General features: G+C 46.6%; 1 protein-coding gene across 1 annotated transcript in view; it reads left to right on the top strand.

The window, feature by feature from the left end:
- LOC124276719 (tuberin-like) overlaps nt 1-18,702 on the top strand; it is a 141,628-nt gene that overhangs the window by 28,957 nt on the left and 93,969 nt on the right. Inside the window, exons 9-14 of the mRNA XM_046712362.1 lie at nt 4,150-4,223; nt 4,473-4,599; nt 7,125-7,277; nt 10,038-10,190; nt 10,815-10,918; nt 11,047-11,128. Of these exons, the coding sequence (XP_046568318.1) occupies nt 4,150-4,223; nt 4,473-4,599; nt 7,125-7,277; nt 10,038-10,190; nt 10,815-10,918; nt 11,047-11,128 (693 nt within the window). The remainder of the gene's footprint in view (nt 1-4,149; nt 4,224-4,472; nt 4,600-7,124; nt 7,278-10,037; nt 10,191-10,814; nt 10,919-11,046; nt 11,129-18,702) is intronic.

Here is an 18,702-nt window from a genome sequence, read left to right as displayed (position 1 = left end):
ATACCGCTTTTTACGCAGGGGTACTTCAACAGTGAACTTGACGTTGTGTATTTTCTGTCACAGCTCCGAAAGCAAGCAGAAGCCGAGCCATGTTTCTATCATAATAATTCATTCTAAAGTGTGCACAAATGCAAAATATGCACACAAGGTCTTTGAACGTATTATAGACGTGATTGATTTAATAGCAGCCGAATCATGCTATCACATCTAAGTTAATTTCTGTGGGATGCCAAAAGGGCAGAAACTGACAGCAAATGAGCTGATATGGCCATGGCTTGGTTGTGTCAGGAGTTATGTCACCGTGCAGAGAATGGACACATATTTGAATTGTCTGCTGTGTTCATGAGGTACAAAGAATTAGCCAATGATCATCATATCATCCCATCATCATATTTCAGTAGACAGGGGACTTCAAGGGACCTTTATCAAAGTGCATTGGGGTCACTTATGAATTGGTTGTTCATGTCACTGGAGCACGTTGCTCTGAGACTCTGCAGTGATATGTCAGATCCGGGATTCAAATGTTGTGAAGTAGAGTTGGCCAGTGTACCTCCTTCTGAAGAACTTGAAATAGGCGTGTATCTGATGTTGAACGGATCAGGAACACAGGTGTTCTTAGTATGGGGCAAGACATGGTCTACAGTGTTTGCGGGGACAAGGAAGCACCACCTAAACATGTTGGTATGGGTATGACCCTTCACCAATCAACATGCACAGTCAAGAAAACTAGTTGAGCTGTACCATATAGAATGCTTGGCACATCATCAGTTACACCCGGGTTCTCCAAGCACTAGATCCACAAACTGGGGCAGTGTTTTCAAGGAACTTGGTCTTTGGGAGATTTTCATTTTCATTTTTCTTGGGGACAGGACACACTTTTTGTGAGAACATCAAACAAGATGGACTTGGTTCCTTGGTGCGAAGTGCCCTGTACTTCTAACCCTTGTGTTCTTAACCCGTTCAACATCAGATGCGCCTATTTCACCTTCTTCAAACTCATTATAAACATGACTTTGGCCACCAAGCAAGGTGTTCAGAAGCATGTACACTGGCCTACTCTGCTTCTTCACTCACGTCACAACATGTGTCATGATATCACTGTGGAGTCTCAAAGCAACGTGCACCTGGGACAAGAGTCCACAATGCACTTGTTTCCTTTATCAAATGATAGGATGATAGAGTCACTGGCTAATTCTGTGTACCTCATGAACACAGCAGACAATTTAAATTCGTGTCCATTCTCTGCATTGTGACGTACCTCCTAACACAACCAAGCCATGGCTATATCAGCTCATTTGCTGTCAGTTTCTGCCCTTTTGGCATCCCACATAAATTTACTTAGACAGTCAATATGATAGCATGCTTCGGCTGCTATTAAATCATTCATGTCTACAATACGTACAAAGGCCTTGTGTACATAATTTGCATTTGTGTACAAATCCACTGTTGAAGTACCCCTGCGTAAAAAGCGGTATCCTTCATCTGAAACACCAGTCTCTTCATTGCCTTGTGAATCATTGGACTGTTCCTTGGCAAGCCTTACATTTATTTTTCCCTAATGTGTGTATGCTAAATAACAGAGTTTGTGCCATTTTAGATTAGGGTTGCCGTCAGGTGATTCTTCAAAGAGGAACGAAAGCCTGTCTACAGATGACCGAACCTTGCAATGTTTCAATTTATGCTTCAACTGGGTGGCCTCCAGAATGGATTAGATGCCCAGTTCTGTCTGGTTGTAGAGGGTATGTTTAGACTGACTGGTTTCCTGACATATGATACAAAGCTCAAATGATAAACCTTGGCCTGTGAATAGAAACAAACTTACACCAGTGCTACGTATATACCGCCACTGATGACCTCTCCTGGTACACACACACTGCACCTTTTGAATAAAAAAGTACCAGTGCAGTGCTTCAACTAACAAAATCCTCCGGCACAAAGATTCCTAAAACCAAACATGTGATAGCAAAGACTTTTAGTACAGCCTCGATCCTTCAGTCATAGCACATAACATGGCTTGTATGCATTTATTTTCCACTTTCGCCTTCATCTTCATACTATGTATTGACACATTATCTGATAGGATTCCCACCTGTTCCTGTGATTTCCTGAACTCTTCTGTGGGTAATTATGTTGCTAAAATCATTAATCAAACTCACTGCATGAATGAAAGCAGTTTCATCTGACATGCATGTGAAGCAGTATAAAAGCATTCGTGTGGCATACATTAACCCTTGAAGTAATTATGCGCCTAATATGCGATTTTTGTGACCTAAACAGTTTGCCTGGAATATAATTCTGTCAACAAAAGGAAAAGATTCAGCCTTGCTTTGCATTTTGAGCAAAAATGCTTGTAAAAAGTAGCGCTTCACCCAAAACCTTAAAGTCTCTCCATAAGGGAGATATTTGCAAAAATACGAAATTTTTCCTTCAGCATTTCCATGAAATCCAACATTTTGAAATCCAGTGGTACCATTATTAATCAATATATTGTAAACTGAGTTCATTGTATGGATGGAGAATGATAAATAAAACACTGTTTAAAAAATTTGAATTTTGCACTCATTGACCTTTGAACCCAATTTGTGACCTAATTAGGCATTTTTGAGCTTAGCAAACAACAGATTCGTATTCAGCATGAAAAACTACCCCAGAAAATGTTGTTTGCTTGCTTTTACTCAAAAATGCCTCATGCATTCACATTTCTGAGAAATTTGACTAGTCTAGTAAGGGATGGGTGTGGCTAGATCTGTCACAGTGCTGTAAGGGATGGGTGTGGCTAGATCTGTCACAGTGCTGTAAGGGATGGGTGTGGCTAGATCTGGCACAGTGCTGTAAGGGATGGGTGTGGCTAGATCTGGCACAGTGCTGTAAGGGATGGGTGTGGCTAGATCTGTCACAGTGCTGTAAGGGATGGGTGTGGTTAGATCTGGCACAGTGCTGTAAGGGATGGGTGTGGTTAGATCTGTCACAGTGCTGTAAGGGATGGGTGTGGCTAGATCTGGCACTGGGTTGTAAGGGATGGGTGTGGTTAGATCTGGCACAGTGCTGTAAGGGATGGGTGTTGTTAGATCTGGCACAGTGCTGTAAGGGATGGGTGTGGTTAGATCTGGCACAGTGCTGTAATGGATGGGTGTGGTTAGATCTGGCACAGTGCTGTAATGGATGGGTGTGGTAAGATCTGGCACAGTGCTGTAAGGGATGGGTGTGGCTAGATCTGGCACAGTGCTGTAAGGGATGGGTGTGGCTAGATCTGGCACAGTGCTGTAAGGGATGGGTGTGGTTAGATCTGGCACTGGGCTGTAAGGGATGGGTGTGGCTAGATCTGGCACAGTGCTGTAAGGGATGGATGAGGAAAGATCAGACACACAGTGCTGTAAGGTATGGATGAGGAAAGATCAGACACAGTGCTGTAAGGGATGGATGGGGCAAGATCAGACACAGTGCTGTAAGGGATGGATGGGGCAAGATCAGGTACAGTGCTGTAAGGGATGGATGGGGCAAAGATCAGACACACAGTGCTGTAAGGGATGGATGTGGCAAGATCAGACACACAGTGCTGTAAGGGATGGATGGGGCAAGATCAGGCACAGTGCTGTAAGGTATGGATAGGGCAAGATCAGGCACACAGTGATGTAAGGGATGGATGGGGCAAGATCAGGCACAGTGCTGTAAGGGATGGATGGGGCAAGATCAGGCACAGTGCTGTAAGGTATGGATGGGGCAAGATCGGACACACAGTGATGTAAGGGATGGATGGGGCAAGATCAGGCACACAGTGCTGTAAGGTATGGATGGGGCAAGATCAGACACACAGTGATGTAAGGGATGGATGGGGCAAAAACAGGCACAGTGCTGTAAGGGATGGATGGGGCAAGATCAGGCACAGTGCTGTAAGGAATGGATGGGGCAAGATCAGACACACAGTGCTGTAAGGGATGGATGGGGCAAGATCAGGTACAGTGCTGTAAGGGATGGATGGGGCTGCACATTCTTTTAGGGGCTGGACAGGGTCAGATTGGGGCTAGGTTATCCACTTAGGCAGGAAATAGAGAGGGTTGTGCTAAACAGCTCTGACCTAGATGATGTTAGAATGGTAAATAACGGTAACAATGGCAGGGACTGGAATAGACTGTTGCACATATATTTCAGCTTATGCGGAAACTGCTGGGGACTCATCTGGGGCACAGTGCAGTCTACACCATGTGTTGTATGCTACAGGACAGGTTAGTGTTCCCTTGTTTCAACTTTCAGCAAGTGATGAATTTTCGCTTTTATTCTTTTCAATTATATGTCAAGTGTTTAATGAGAGAGATGCTGAACTGATGGGATGTATCTTCATAAAAACTCTGGAAACACGATTGGCTCAAATATATTTGACTTCCTAGAGGATGGTGTTTGTTTATTAGGCTCCAACACTGTCTGACCAATGCTATGCCAGTTTGTAATGGTATGTAATGTGTGATGTGTTTCAGCAAGCTCCTGGCAGACTGCCTATTGCTACGAGGAGCTGTGTTCTTTATTGGCATGGCTCTGTGGGGAGCTCACCGAGTCAGCAGCCTCAGGAACACCCCCACTTCAGTTCTTCCTTCATTCAGACAGGTCAGGCATGCTTCCATATCACTTTATCTTACATAAATGTTGTTTTCTGATTGGCTGAACGCTCTTCTATTATTTTCAATGTACCCTGCTTACAAGCGATTAACATTTTCTATGTACCCTGCTGGGAATGCCGAACTCATTTGGTACTTTGTAGTAGTAATTCTTTATCTCAAATAACATAGAATCATGTATGATGTACGGAAATTACCTATGTTTTGCGAATGCAAATCGATGGAAGGGGGATAACTCAAAATTTGTTTTTCTTGTCGTCTGGTACTCCATACTATGATCCGATACCCATGCTTCAAGCAGTTCAAAAGTACCATTGAGGTGTTCGGTAAGATAAATATGTTTTTCACTGGTCCCTCGGGGCCCATGTGTTGATGTTCCCTCAATGTTCCCTCGATGTTTCTTTATGTTCCCCTCGCCCTTCAGAACATAAACAAACATCAAGGGTACATCAGCTCATGTCCCCCTTGAGACCAGTCAACAATTTATAGTATACACATATACTGACCAAGTATCTGCCCTGTATGTCAATGTACAGATCATAGTACCTGCCCAGTATGTCCATCATATGGACATACAGGGCAGGTACTATGAGCAGTATATGGACATACAGGGCAGGTACTGTGGTCAATACATGGACACACAGGGCAGGTACTATGGTCAGTACATGGACATACAGGGCAGGTACTATGGTCAATACATGGACATACAGGGCAGGTACTGTGGTCAGTACATGGACACACAGGGCAGGTACTATGGTCAGTACATGGACATACAGGGCAGGTACTGTGGTCAGTACATGGACACACAGGGCAGGTACTATGGTCAATACATGGACATACAGGGCAGGTACTGTGGTCAGTATATGGACACACAGGGCAGGTACTATGGTCAGTACATGGACACACAGGGCAGGTACTATGGTCAGTACATGGACATACAGGGCAGGTACTGTGGTCAGTACATGGACATACAGGGCAGGTACTATGGTCAGTATATGGACACACAGGGCAGGTACTATGGTCAGTACATGGACATACAGGGCAGGTACTATGGTCAGTACATGGACATACAGGGCAGATACTTGGTTAGTATATGGACACACAGGGCACGTACTATGGTCAGTACATGGACATACAGGGCAGGTACTATGGTCAGTACATGGACATACAGGGCAGGTACTATGGTCAATACATGGACACACAGGGCAGGTACTATGGTCAGTACATGGACATACAGGGCAGGTACTGTAGTCAGTACATGGACATACAGGGCAGGTACTGTAGTCAGTACATGGACATACAGGGCAGGTACTATGGTCAGTATATGGACACACAGGGCAGGTACTATGGTCAGTACATGGACATACAGGGCAGGTACTGTGGTCAGTACATGGACATTCAGGGCAGATACTTGGTCAGTATATGGACACACAGGGCACGTACTATGGTCAGTACATGGACATACAGGGCAGGTACTATGGTCAGTACATGGACATACAGGGCAGGTACTATGGTCAGTACATGGACATACAGGGCAGGTACTATGGTCAGTACATGGACATACTGGGCAGGTACTATGGTCAATACATGGACACACAGGGCAGGTACTATGGTCAGTATATGGACACACGGGGCACGTACTATGGTCAGTACATGGACATACAGGGCAGGTACTATGGTCAATACATGGACATACAGGGCAGGTACTATGGTCAATACATGGACACACAGGGCAGGTACTATGGTCAATACATGGACACACAGGGCAGGTACTATGGTCAGTACATGGACATACAGGGCAGGTACTGTGGTCAGTGCATGGACAGACAGGGCAGGTACTAGGGTGAGCAGTGTGTGAAGTAGTTTACAGATTTTGCTAGCCAGTTGGGCCAGCTATGCTTGAAAGTTACTAGCCCTCAAAATGATTCACTAGCCCAAAATTTGAATTTGGAAACTAAGCAAATGATTACACAAAGGTAAAATATGATCAAAAACAAAAGCGGTAAGAAAACACATCTCTGAATTCCTGAAACATTTTACTGTTGCTCAAATAACTTAAATAAGTCACCGTTAAGCTGCTAATATAATGAACATATTTATCGGAGAGAGTGATATATTTACAAAATGACTCCATGAAAATTCACTATCCAGTCAGGCCAGTGACAAGATTTACTGGCTCGCCTGGATTTTTAATAGCCACAGGCTAGCGGGTCTGTGGCTATTTCGCACACTGACGGTGAGTAGTACTAAAGGCAGAACCCCCCTTCCTTCAAGCTGTTCTGGCAGTGATGGAATAGTGGTAGAAGATTTTTAAAATTAGTGAATGATAATTATGATTATTTCTAATTCTAAGAATACTGCCCCTTGTACAGTAGTATTACTCCCTCACACATTCCCAACCATTTGTCTCTGTTTGTCTAGTTTACATATACTTATTGATATTGAATTAGAGTATGATGAAAACAATAGGTGCAAAATAAGCTCTGTGAGACCTGGTATTCTTATTTCACCCAGGTTTTATCCACCTCGGACTGGCTTGTTGCCTATGAAGTGACCAAGTCTGTGCAGAGACTTGTGAGAAAGTATGGGAAGGATCAACAGCATATCACCTGGGATATTCTGCTGGATATCATTGAGATCATCCTAAAACAATTGCACACAGCACAGGTCAGTGATATCCATGGATATATCATCAGGCCCAAGCATCAAGACATCTATGACATATTTCAGAACACTATTAACTCTATTTATACATTACCCATCAGCATTGAGTCTAGTGAGGTCAGTACACCAGTAACATGTGGCATCTCTTCACAATAGTCAATTGATGTCACATTTCCCAGTCCCCAGATGGTGTTCCTCCCCTGAAACGTCTCCTCCCCTGAAGGTGCTCTTGCCCTCATGGTGCTCCTCCTGTGATGCCCCCTTGATGGTGCTCCCCTGTGATCCCCTGATGGAGATGGTGCTCCTCATCCCTGATGGTGATGGTGCTCCTCCCCTGATGGTGATGGTGCTCCTCCGATGGTGATGGTGATGGTGCTCCTCCTGATGGTGATGGTGCTCCTCCCCTGATGGTGAAGGTGCTCCCCTGATGGTGAAGGTGCTCCTCCTGATGGTGAAGGTGCTCCTCCCTGATGGTGATGGTGCTCCTCCCTGTGCTCCTGTGATGGTGCTCCTCCCCTGATGGTGATGGTGTGCTCCTCCCTGATGGTGATGGTGCTCCCTGATGGTGCTCCTCCCTGATGGTGATGGTGCTCCTGATGGTGATGGTGCTCCCTGATGGTGATGGTGATCCTCCCTGATGGTGATGGTGCTCCTCCCTGATGGTGATGGTGCTCCTTCCTGATGGTGATGGTGCTCCTCCCCTGATGGTGATGGTGCTCCTCCCCTGATGGTGATGGTGCTCCTCCCTTGGTGATGGTACTCCTCCCCTGATGGTGAAGGTGCTCCTCCCTGATGGTGATGGTGCTCCTCCCTGATGGTGATGGTGATAGTGCCCTGATGGATGGTGCTCCTCCCTGATGGTGATGGTGCTCCTCCCTGATGGTGATCCTCCCTGATGGTGATGGTGCTCCTCCCTGATGGTGATGGTGCTCCTTCCTGATGGTGATGGTGCTCCTCCCCTGATGGTACTCATCCGCTGATGGTGAAGGTGCTCCTCCCTGATGGTGATGGTGCTCCTCCCTGATGGTGATGGTGCTCCTCCCTGATGGTGAAGGTGCTCCTCCCTGATGGTGAAGGTGCTCCTCCCTGATGGTGATGGTGCTCCTCCCTGATGGTGATGGTGCTCCTCCTGATGGTGAAGGTGCTCCTCCCTGATGGTGATGGTGCTCCTCCCTGATGGTGAAGGTGCTCCTCCCTGATGGTGAAGGTCCTTCCCTGATGGTGATGGTGCTCCTCCCTGATGGTGAAGGTGCTCCTACCTGATGGTGAAGGTGCTCCTCCCTGATGGTGAAGGTGCTCCTCCCTGATGGTGATGGTGCTCCTCCCTGATGGTGAAGGTGCTCTTACCTGATGGTGAAGGTGCATGGTGCTCTTCCCTGATGGTGATGGTGCTCCTCTCTGATGGTGATGGTGCTCCTCTCTGATGGTGATGGTGCTCCTCCATGACGGTGATGGTGCTCCTCTCTGATGGTACTCCTCTCTGATGGTGAAGGTGCTCCTCCCTGATGGTAATGGTGCTCCTCTCTGATGGTGCTCCTACCTGATGGTGATGGTGCTCCTCTCTGATGGTGAAGGTGCTCCTCCCTGATGGTGATGGTGCTCCTCCCTGATGGTGAAGGTGCTCCTACCTGATGGTGATGGTGCTCCTCCCTGATGGTGATGGTGCTCCCCTGATGGTACTCCTCCTGATGGTGCTGGTGGTGCTCCTACTCCCTGATGGTGATGGTGCTCCTCCCTGATGGTGATGGTGCTCCTTCCTGATGGTGAAGGTGCTCCTCCCTGATGGTGAAGGTGCTCCTTCCTGATGGTGATGGTGCTCCTCCCCTGATGGTACTCATCCGCTGATGGTGATGGTGCTCCTCCCTGATGGTGAAGGTGCTCCTCCCTGATGGTGATGGTGCTCCCTGATGGTGCTCCTCCCTGATGGTGATAGTGCTCCCTGATGGTGCTCCTCCTGATGCTGATGGTGATGGTGATGGTGATCCTACCCTGATGGTGATCCTCTCTGATGGTGAAGGTGCTCCTCCCTGATGGTGAAGGTGCTCCTCCCTGATGGAGAAGGTGCTCCTCCCTGATGGTGAAGGTGCTCCTCTCTGATGGTGATAGTGCTCCTCCCTAATGGTGAAGGTGCTCCTCTCTGATGGTGATGGTGCTCCTGCCCTGATGGAGATGGTCCCCATCCCTTGATGGTTCTCCATGCCTGATGGTGATAGTGCTCCTGCTCTGATGGAGATGGTCTCCATCCCTTGATGGTGCTCCTCCCCTGATGGTGATAGTGCTCCTCTCTTGGTGGTGATGGTGCTTCTCCCTTGATAGTAATAGTGCTCCTACCTTGGTGGTGATGCTGCTCCTCGCCAGATGGTGATGGTGCTCCTCCCTGATGGTGAAGGTCCTCGTCCTCGATGGTGATGGTGCTCCTACTGTGATGGTGCTCCTCCGCTGATGGAGATGGTCCCCATGCGTTGATGGTTCTCCATGCCTGATGGTGATGGTGCTCTTCCCCTGATGGTGATGGTGCTCCTCCCTGATGGTGATGGTGCTCCTCCTGTGATGGTGCTCCTCCTGGCTGATGGAGATGGTCCCCATGCGTTGATGGTTCTCCATGCCTGATGGTGATGGTGCTCTTCCCCTGATGGTGATGGTGCTCCTCCCCTGATGGTGCTCCTCCCACAAAATGCTTTCTTCACTGAGTTAGTGAGTAACTCAATACAAAAGAGACAATACAGAATTACTGCTAACAGCTGACTGATCATGTGTTTTCAGCTGAATGGTGCAGTTCCGGATTCCGCCATGCAGTGTCAGCTGGAGGTGCATGATGTCCTGTCTGCTGTGGAGGAACTACATCGACATGGACATTTCCTTGGATCTCCACACAGGTTCTTCACCATCCTGGAACTGTGTTCTAATAAGAGATCGGTAAACTGTTAAGAAGACATTTTTTCTTTGAATGGTTTGTTGACTGAAGTGAGCATGAGTTGTGGCCTGATTGCAAATTTCAGTGATTTGTTGAAAACATAATGAAATATGGTAGTAGTGAAATATATATTTTACATTTTAACGGGTTTTTTATCTTTACACTTTGCTTCCAGATTCTCTCAAAATGCATTGCCTACCACTGTGATTATTATCTCCAAGGCAACCACAAGACCAATGAAGCTGACACTTCGGATTTAATTATGCCACCTCAGCCATATTAAAAATTCTATTTGTTGGCATTTTTCTGCCATTTGTGTTGAAAGTGTCATGAAATTAGGTATTTGTTTCATTTCCAATATTGTTTTGTTTCTTTAACCATGTTGACTTTGTTTTGACCATGCTATCAAATTTTCTCACAATACATATTTGGCTCTTTAAACACAGGTGCATCACTTGGTAATTTCAGTTACATGTGTATCAGGGATGATGTCTGTGACATCCTATGACATCCTGTGACATGCAGGTGCATCCAGGGGTAATGTGATGTCATCTGTTGTCCATGAGGTGTAGATAGACATAATGTCTGTAACATTAAGGTGTATCTGGGAATGCTGTGTATTGCAGGAGTCATCTGTTGAGATGCTGATGGAGTACCAGGCCCAGGCCATACACCCAGGCAAGGAGCAGTGGATGCAAAGTCTCAACCATCTCATGGACAAGTACTTCAGGTCCTGCTTTGTCTTATAGCAACACAAGTACTCTGATCTCATCACATACCCATGTCTAATGACTAGTAAAATGTCCTTGAATACATCGCAGTGTGTGTGTTTTGTCAATGAATGTCTTAAACTTGCAGGCAAGAAAGCCGAACTGGTATTCGCAAGAAAGCTCTGGATATCCTGTCCCATGTACTCAGTATCAACAAGCATGTGTATGAGGTATGTGATTCTAGCAGCAGCCAACCGGATGTGAATCCTGTACATGGCCACTTGCACAAAGCAATCTGTGTTGAGGTGTAGGAGTACAATAAATGTCTTAGTGCTGGGAGGGTTGTCAACAAGCAGGCTAATGATATCAACTTATGTGTAATGTCGGTTACTTTGTATGTAGGCCTATAAAGGAATACAAGGAACTGTAGAATAAGGTGGGATCCAATGTCACATCATGTGTCAGTGTTCACTCAGAACATGTCGACCGCTTGTTTGCAACCAAGACTTATTTGTATATCCTATCATATTTCTGAACTGTTGGAGACTGAGTTGAAAATATTTACTTGTGCACTGCCAAGCCCATTTACACAAAAAGTATGTGATTTTAACTACCAGTTGTCAGACTTCCATTTTAGGGAAAGCCTCAGTGGCTGAGTGGGTTGAGTTACTGATTTTGGGAGTACTCTGACAGTTTGGGTTCAATTCCCTGATGGGACATAGCCCATAGCAAATGTAACATTTCTTACATTTGACCACTTTCTAAAAGACATTGTGTATTAAATAAAACGATTGTTGAGAAAGAAAATGATGATGACAGACTTTTACAGACTTTTACTTTGAATAATAGTGATGGTTGACGTAAGGAGTAGTATATACAATGGGGGTTTTGGACCAGTTCCAACAAAAGCCTCTGCAAAGCTTTATTTCACAAATAAGGCTTTGGTCGGACCCTTAGCTCTTGCTACTATTACCCCTACTATAAAAAAGTTTGAGACGCTAGCGGGATACGAACTCCACATGTATACCCCACAACCGCGCCGCTTAACCGACTGAGCTACCGGGGACTTGGCTGAAGTATGTTGGTTTAACGGGTCTATCCTGGGATTGCATCATCGTGCCGCTATGCCGTGTTGACTGGAGGTAACACTGTGCCGTACGGTACGATCAATAATTCCGCTCTTACAAAGCCTCTACCCGGCCCATCCCTCAAGAAGTACAAGTTAGGCTCGTCGGCTTTCATGTCCACTTTATCTATGTTGTAAGTTTTGACTGACCATATAGGATTGGTGGCTCGCTCACGGCTATCACCCTCGTGTTCCCCCGGCTGGTATAGATACCTCACTAGTGCCCTATCTGGTATCTGTTTCTCCTTCCCATGCAATGGAGCAGCCGACTCTGCCACTATTGATTTTAGTTTGATAGCGTCTGCCGGTTTCTTGCCGGTGAGACGGGTGGCTTCATGGTTGATTGCCGACACCACCTTGGGTAACCTCACGACCCATTCAGTCGATCATTTTCCCGGGGTTGCCATCTCCCTCGCATACTGATGCCCGAATAAGAGCTCAGCCAAAGTTCTATTAAATCTCTCAACTATGGCTAGGCTGCGATGGGCTCCAGCCGTGCCACGCCTGACCTTTGTATCGTGTTTGTCTAACAGGTGTGACACGACACCCATGAACTCCCGCCCGGGGTCAACTGTTGGCCACGTCAGCGGACTGCGTTTGTATATGCGTTCGAATCCTCTGGCTACCTGGGCAGAATCTTTCGTGGTCAAGGGCTCGGCTTCCTTGTAGCGACTGGCTACGTCCACTACGGTTAAGGCATACTTGTACCTCTTGTCGTGGGGTAGGAACAGTAGGTCTGCCTGGTGAACGCTATTAGGTATGTTAATACCAAACTTCCTTCTAGGTACGTAGCGTGGTGGCGGTAAATAGATCTGCCACAGGGCTTGTTTTTCAAGCCATGCTTTGGCCTCCTCCGGGGGTACTCGCGCCATTTTAGCCAGCTTATCTACAGCGTTAGCTCCTTTCCAGTACCCACGCGGGCTATAGTAAATAGCCTCAAACTTTCTCTGGTTCCGTGACATGTCGTCCCGACAGGGTATTTATATATACCTATGTTCTTGGTTCAATTTTCTCATGCCCGTATGCGTACGTGTTTATCCCATCAATAGCTATCCAACGTTTAGTGTCCATCGGCGACAGGGACTTCTTGTTTATAGTCAGTCCGTATATCCTATGGCCATCACTTCTAAGTGTGTTCATTTTATGTCTAAAGGTACGGGTCTTGAACAGGGCTTCCTTGAATCTGGCGTGTTTGATGTGTTGTTTAACCACTTACTTCTTAACACCCTTAGCCTTCCGGATCTCACCATTGTCGGCTTTCAGTATGGAGTACATCTTAGGTCTCAAACCTATGTACTCAGCTATGGGCGTGCCAGCACACTCGTCCTTCATCTTACCTAGGACCTTTTTATTTACCGTACTGTGTATGGCATGGTCCTTGGGGTAGTCGCTGGTGTCATACAAATCGAGGTGTTTTTTCATGTCCTCGTACACGTCCTCGGTTCGAATCTCCATCAGCAGGGAATCTGTGTCAGTGTACAGCACTTCACACCTGTCGTCATACTGTTTCTTAAGCTCGTTGTAGTAAAAGTCGTACATCAGGTGTTTGGATAAATCGAGGATGCTCATCCCCACGTAAACAGGCCGGTTGAATTTTATGTGGCTTTTCTTCATGTGTAGGGCAACTAGGTCATCGGTGAATATTTTACTCACGGTTGAATGCCGGACTGGCTATCAGTCTCCTGAGCTTGTCTTCCTCATTCGACCGAACCAGCTTCACGGTCACGCGTTTCCTAAGGTTCTCCATAGTCTTACCAAACACCGAGTTGTTCATGAGCTTGTAGAGATTTTTCTCAAAGTCACTAGTGGCAAGCTTTCGGAGGTCCGTGTTCATTCTGATGTAAGGCTCCATCCATGGGCTCTGGTTGAACACGAGCACCCTGTGTATTTTGGTCAGCCTCATACCCAACGACATGTACAGCTGTAGGTTGCGATAGTGAAGATGTACTTGGTCTTATTCATTAAGTTGGGCAGGAGTTTTTCAACGTCTGCCACCCGCCCACCTAACAAGTTATGTTGGTACTCAGACATCCAGTCTGGGTTAACCCTCATACGTTCGGGGGCTAGGGGGTAGCTGTTGTGTGATGTGTGTAATGCCTTGGGGTATTCCAAGTCAACCTCGAGGATATAACCTTTGTTCGAATCTGGTGCGATGCTCATAACATCAACCTCATGTGACGCCCATTCGAATCCCCCTGTGGGTAGATACTGGCTCATAGCCCAGCCGTACAGGTTGTTGGCATCGAGGTAGAGAATGTGATTGGTTGGCTTGCTCGGGTCGTAGCCCTTCACGTATTGATTATTTGCTTTCGCGTATCGTTTGGTTGCCATGGAAATCCCGCCGCAAGCCTTTCTCAATGAATAAGTGCATGTCGTAATCGGTGAGCAATTCCAACTTAACTCCGGTCTTTTTCAACAAGGCATCCCACGACAGACCTGGGCTGGTGTAATACCATGCGGGGTCGAGTTCATACTGCTTGAAACATGTCCACCTAAACGTCTCAAACACGTCGGCTAACAGCAGTACATCTGTCCTCAAGTACAGGTCGTGATAATCACCCAGATTCTTACAACATAGTTTATTCCATACATTAATAGCCGTAATCGTCTTGGGATATTGCCGAGGTCAGATTGCTGTAAAATTCTCTGATGGGGGGTAGTCTGGTCTCGGCGAACTTGGCCCAGCCATCCATGTACTCATAGGGGTACACACCCTTTCTCATCAGCAGGGGTCTAGTCTCGGCGTCTGTGTATCGATCGGTAATAGGGAAGGCATCGTTGGCCTTGACCAGACTGTCGAGTGACGACAGTAGAAACTGAATCGAGTCGATGAACCTAAGGCCGTTTAAACTGAAGGAGATGTATCTCTCCATGTTGTTGGGGATACACGTTATATTGCCATCGATTTTCGCGATGGCCTGCATGATTAAGTGAGAGTCGTACCCTCTCAAGTTGTGAAAGACCACGGGGATGTTTATTGTCTTAGGGATGATTCTAAGCTTGAGGTTACACGCGCTGTGAGCGGCGCCTCTATACTTACCGGTTACGTGGCAGTGATCTCTCACCGAATCACCGTTAAGTGGTGAGTCACACACGTGGCAGTTAGTGCTACAGGCGTGAGCTAGCCTGTCGGCTTGGGTCATACGCATGGGAGCGACTCTATACAGTGCGTTCCTAATAATTTTTCTTCCTCCCGCAAACACTTAAGAAACCTTTCAGCCGCATCGGGACCCCTATACACTACCGGAGCTTTCATTTCCCCATCACAACGGACGACCACGTATCCAAACCCACAGGCCTCATGCTCCTGTGTTTTCTGTGTGGTTGGGGTACCCCCAACAACCCCGCCTGTGGGAGTATCCCCAACAGCCCCGCCGGCGGCAGCCTCAACAGGTTTAACCAAGGCTTCAAAGTCGGCGTATATGATATAAGGCACAGACATTTGGTTCTTGTGGTTACCGAATTTTAGGATATTGTCACCTTCCTTAGGCATGTCGACTCGTATAGCCGTCTGCCCCACACCTTGACAATCCTCCCGGTGGGATTCTAATAAATCAGCTCGTGTGAAGCCATGTAGGCACCGTTCGCAGAAGTGGGTCTTTTCTCTGTGTGCTGATTGGTCATACAACAGCCTGCTAAAGTGTTTTATCCATGTGTAGTGGTACTTGTCACCTCGCTGAATCATGAATATATTGATAACGCGAGGGGGGTTCCCCCCCTGTCCCCCCAGTTGGGGTTTCCCCAACACTGGGCTTACTCTGTGCACTATTGTTGTGTTACCTTCATGCCCAAAGACATTTATAGCTAGATTATTCTGTTTTTCTATTTTAGTTATCTGGGATATGGGGGTGGGTTCATCTATACCATCCCAGTTGAGCCCATCATCTTGGGGATAGCTAGAAAGCCTGTCTGAATGAGTGTCAGCTGGAAACAAGGCTGACCTGATAGCTACCCTCAGGCAATCGTCTCCTCTATTCTTGACGTTGACCATGGCATGTTTTTTCCTATAGTAGGGGGCAAGTCTAGGTATGACCCGCCTCTGAATGGCACGTAGTTAGCTATGTCTAGATAGACATTATCGATTTTATCTACAGTCCACCCAGACCCCAAGTGTGTGTGTAGCGTTCTAGGTATTCTCGTGATCTGCTGAAAACTGGTATCGATTGATGCGTCTATGGTCTCTATATGGGTCTTTACCTCTTGCCTACCTCGGAAGTAAGGCTGAACGTACTCAGTGACCCCTCCCCCCACTTGCTTATCGAGCGACATTTTCACTGTGATTTGAAATTTGATACTTCCTAGACTGTTTAGTTCCTGGTTTATTTTATCAACTATCAGAGGCTTCATATCTATAATATCTATATTCCTATCAACATGCATGCGCCAGCCTCTCAAGTAGTTACCTACAGCACGCTCAGTGCGCACGAACTGTAGGTCAATAGCTCTATTCTGCCGTAATAGTTCTACAAGCTGTGGTTTTCCTCATACGGGAATATCCCCTAAACCCCAAAACACGAACCTCGGCTTTTAGTTGTTTTACAGTGGGAGGTTGCGCTACGGGGGCATGTGATAACAATGCGATTAACCCGGCTCTCCCCAGGTTTGAATAACCCATGAATCCAAGCTGTTTTGCTTGGACTTTTAATTGTTTTACTGTGGGAGGTGCTTGTATGTTAAGTAATCTCAACAAGGCTGATTTGGTCATTCGAGAATAACCAATCACACCCCTCTGCCTGGCGATCCGCTTAAGTTCACCAACAGTAGTCATAGTTGCGTACACACCTAAGAAGATCAATCTCTAATTGGACCGCCGTAAAGGTAAAAAATCTAGATACACCTTATCGATTATTCCCTCGACCCACCCGGAACATGCGCAGCATAGCAGGGTGTTTTGTATTACTTGCAATGAGTCGTCAACAAGTATATCTATCTCCCCATGCACATCTACTCGCCCCCCATCAAAGTAATTCCAAGTGTGCCCAGCCCATGGCACATCAAACCCTACTTTTACCATGATTGTAAACGAGCACCCCTTATATAGTTCACTAACAATCATGGGTTTGAGGACACTGATATCTATACTTTTCCCCACATCCATCTGCCAGCTTCTCAGGCAACCTTCCCTGGGCTCAATTTCCACAAACATAGCTATACGTAGGTGTGTATAATCTCTAATTGGGCCACTACACTGCTATCCTGAGGAGGCGCCTACGTTCTTTTATGTAGGCCTTTTTATTCTCGTAGATGAGATGATGTCTGACTATGTTCGCCCCATGAGCTTTACATAGGCAGTAGTGCCCTTTAACCCCTATACCACACACAGAACACGTGTAGTTAGGACTTCCCATGTGGAAACAACAGTACCCCTGAGTCCTGCATCTCCTATCACAGGCTTCTTTCTTCCCCATAAGTATGTATTCGCATCGGTATGGAGCAGGTCTCATGTTTAGCATACTTATATGAGTATTTAGTCTAATTGTTTCGCAACCAACGCAGTCGCTGCTATACCCAGCGTTATGAAGACCAGTTCACGGTCCATTTGCCCCTTGGATGGTGTGTAGTACTGAGCGAGTGTGGGTTTATTGAGCGGTTGCAACCGTTTACCTGTAAACTAGGGCATTTACTAACGCCCCACCAACCATCATGGCGATCGTAGCCATCCTATATTTACTTCATAATATTTTCAGGTAGTATCCCTTGTTTTACTAGGATGTCTTTTGTAGCCATCGCCATACCAAGGTTCATTATGAGCATACCCATATCCTGCCGGTTGAAATCTAGCTTGATAGTCGGTTGTTTAAGCACTATTTTAGTCAACCGAGCGTATCCTACGGCTAGACTGGCGACCACTGTGGCGTGGTATGCGTCGTTGACGAACGTTTTCCCCTCAGACATTATGTATATGATATAAAAATATTAAATTATAACATGATATGTGGGTTGACCTCTAATTGTGGGGGAGGGTTTCCCTCACTGTGTGGGTCTCCCTCACTGTGTCGTGTATATAACCACGAGATAACCACGGCAGCAGTTACGCCTACAGCCAACAAGAGTCGGGTCGGGTGAGTCACCGTGATAATTTTATGTTGGTTACACCACCGTTTTTTACCGGCAGCTACTCTCTTAGGATTCTTCTGCCTGGTGACTGTGGGTGGGTTCACCTCGGGAGGGTTCACCTCTGAAGGTGGGGTCTCCCCCCTGGAGGTTTCCTCCAGTTGTTGGGGTGGTGTCTCCTCCTGTGCAGCATCCATCTATACTATTATTATTATTTTTCCTCTCAAATTGACAATGCTTTGCCGTAATAATCGCCGCCGTAACGGGGCTAACAACATACCATATTTGTGGTACAGCTCGCAGCTAATAGAGCTCAAGGCATGTTCGATAAAAGGGTCTTTCTCGAGGTCTTCCCACAGGTAAAGTTGGCGTTCCTGGGGAATGGGAAGGAAGTATGACGCAATACCAGTGTATATCTGGGTCATAGCCGATCCTATTGTCTTTGTCATCTCTGCTCCGAGCGGGTCTCAGATCTAGCGATACAGTTTATCGATTTCTTCAGCTGACATTTTGTGAATTTTATCGGGAGTGTTGTCTCCAAAGTAATGTTTGGCTTTGCCGCCAACAGCCAACGCCACCAGTTTCTCTCGCTTATCATCGTCCACTGGCACCAACAGTTGCTCT

The sequence above is a fragment of the Haliotis rubra genome, unplaced genomic scaffold, assembly GCF_003918875.1.
Source record: "Haliotis rubra isolate DU_JTF1 unplaced genomic scaffold, ASM391887v1 Scf212, whole genome shotgun sequence".
Taxonomy (NCBI): Eukaryota; Metazoa; Mollusca; class Gastropoda; order Lepetellida; family Haliotidae; genus Haliotis; species Haliotis rubra.
The sequence above is the reverse complement of the archived record's forward strand: the minus strand, read 5'-3'. Positions and strand labels throughout refer to the sequence as shown.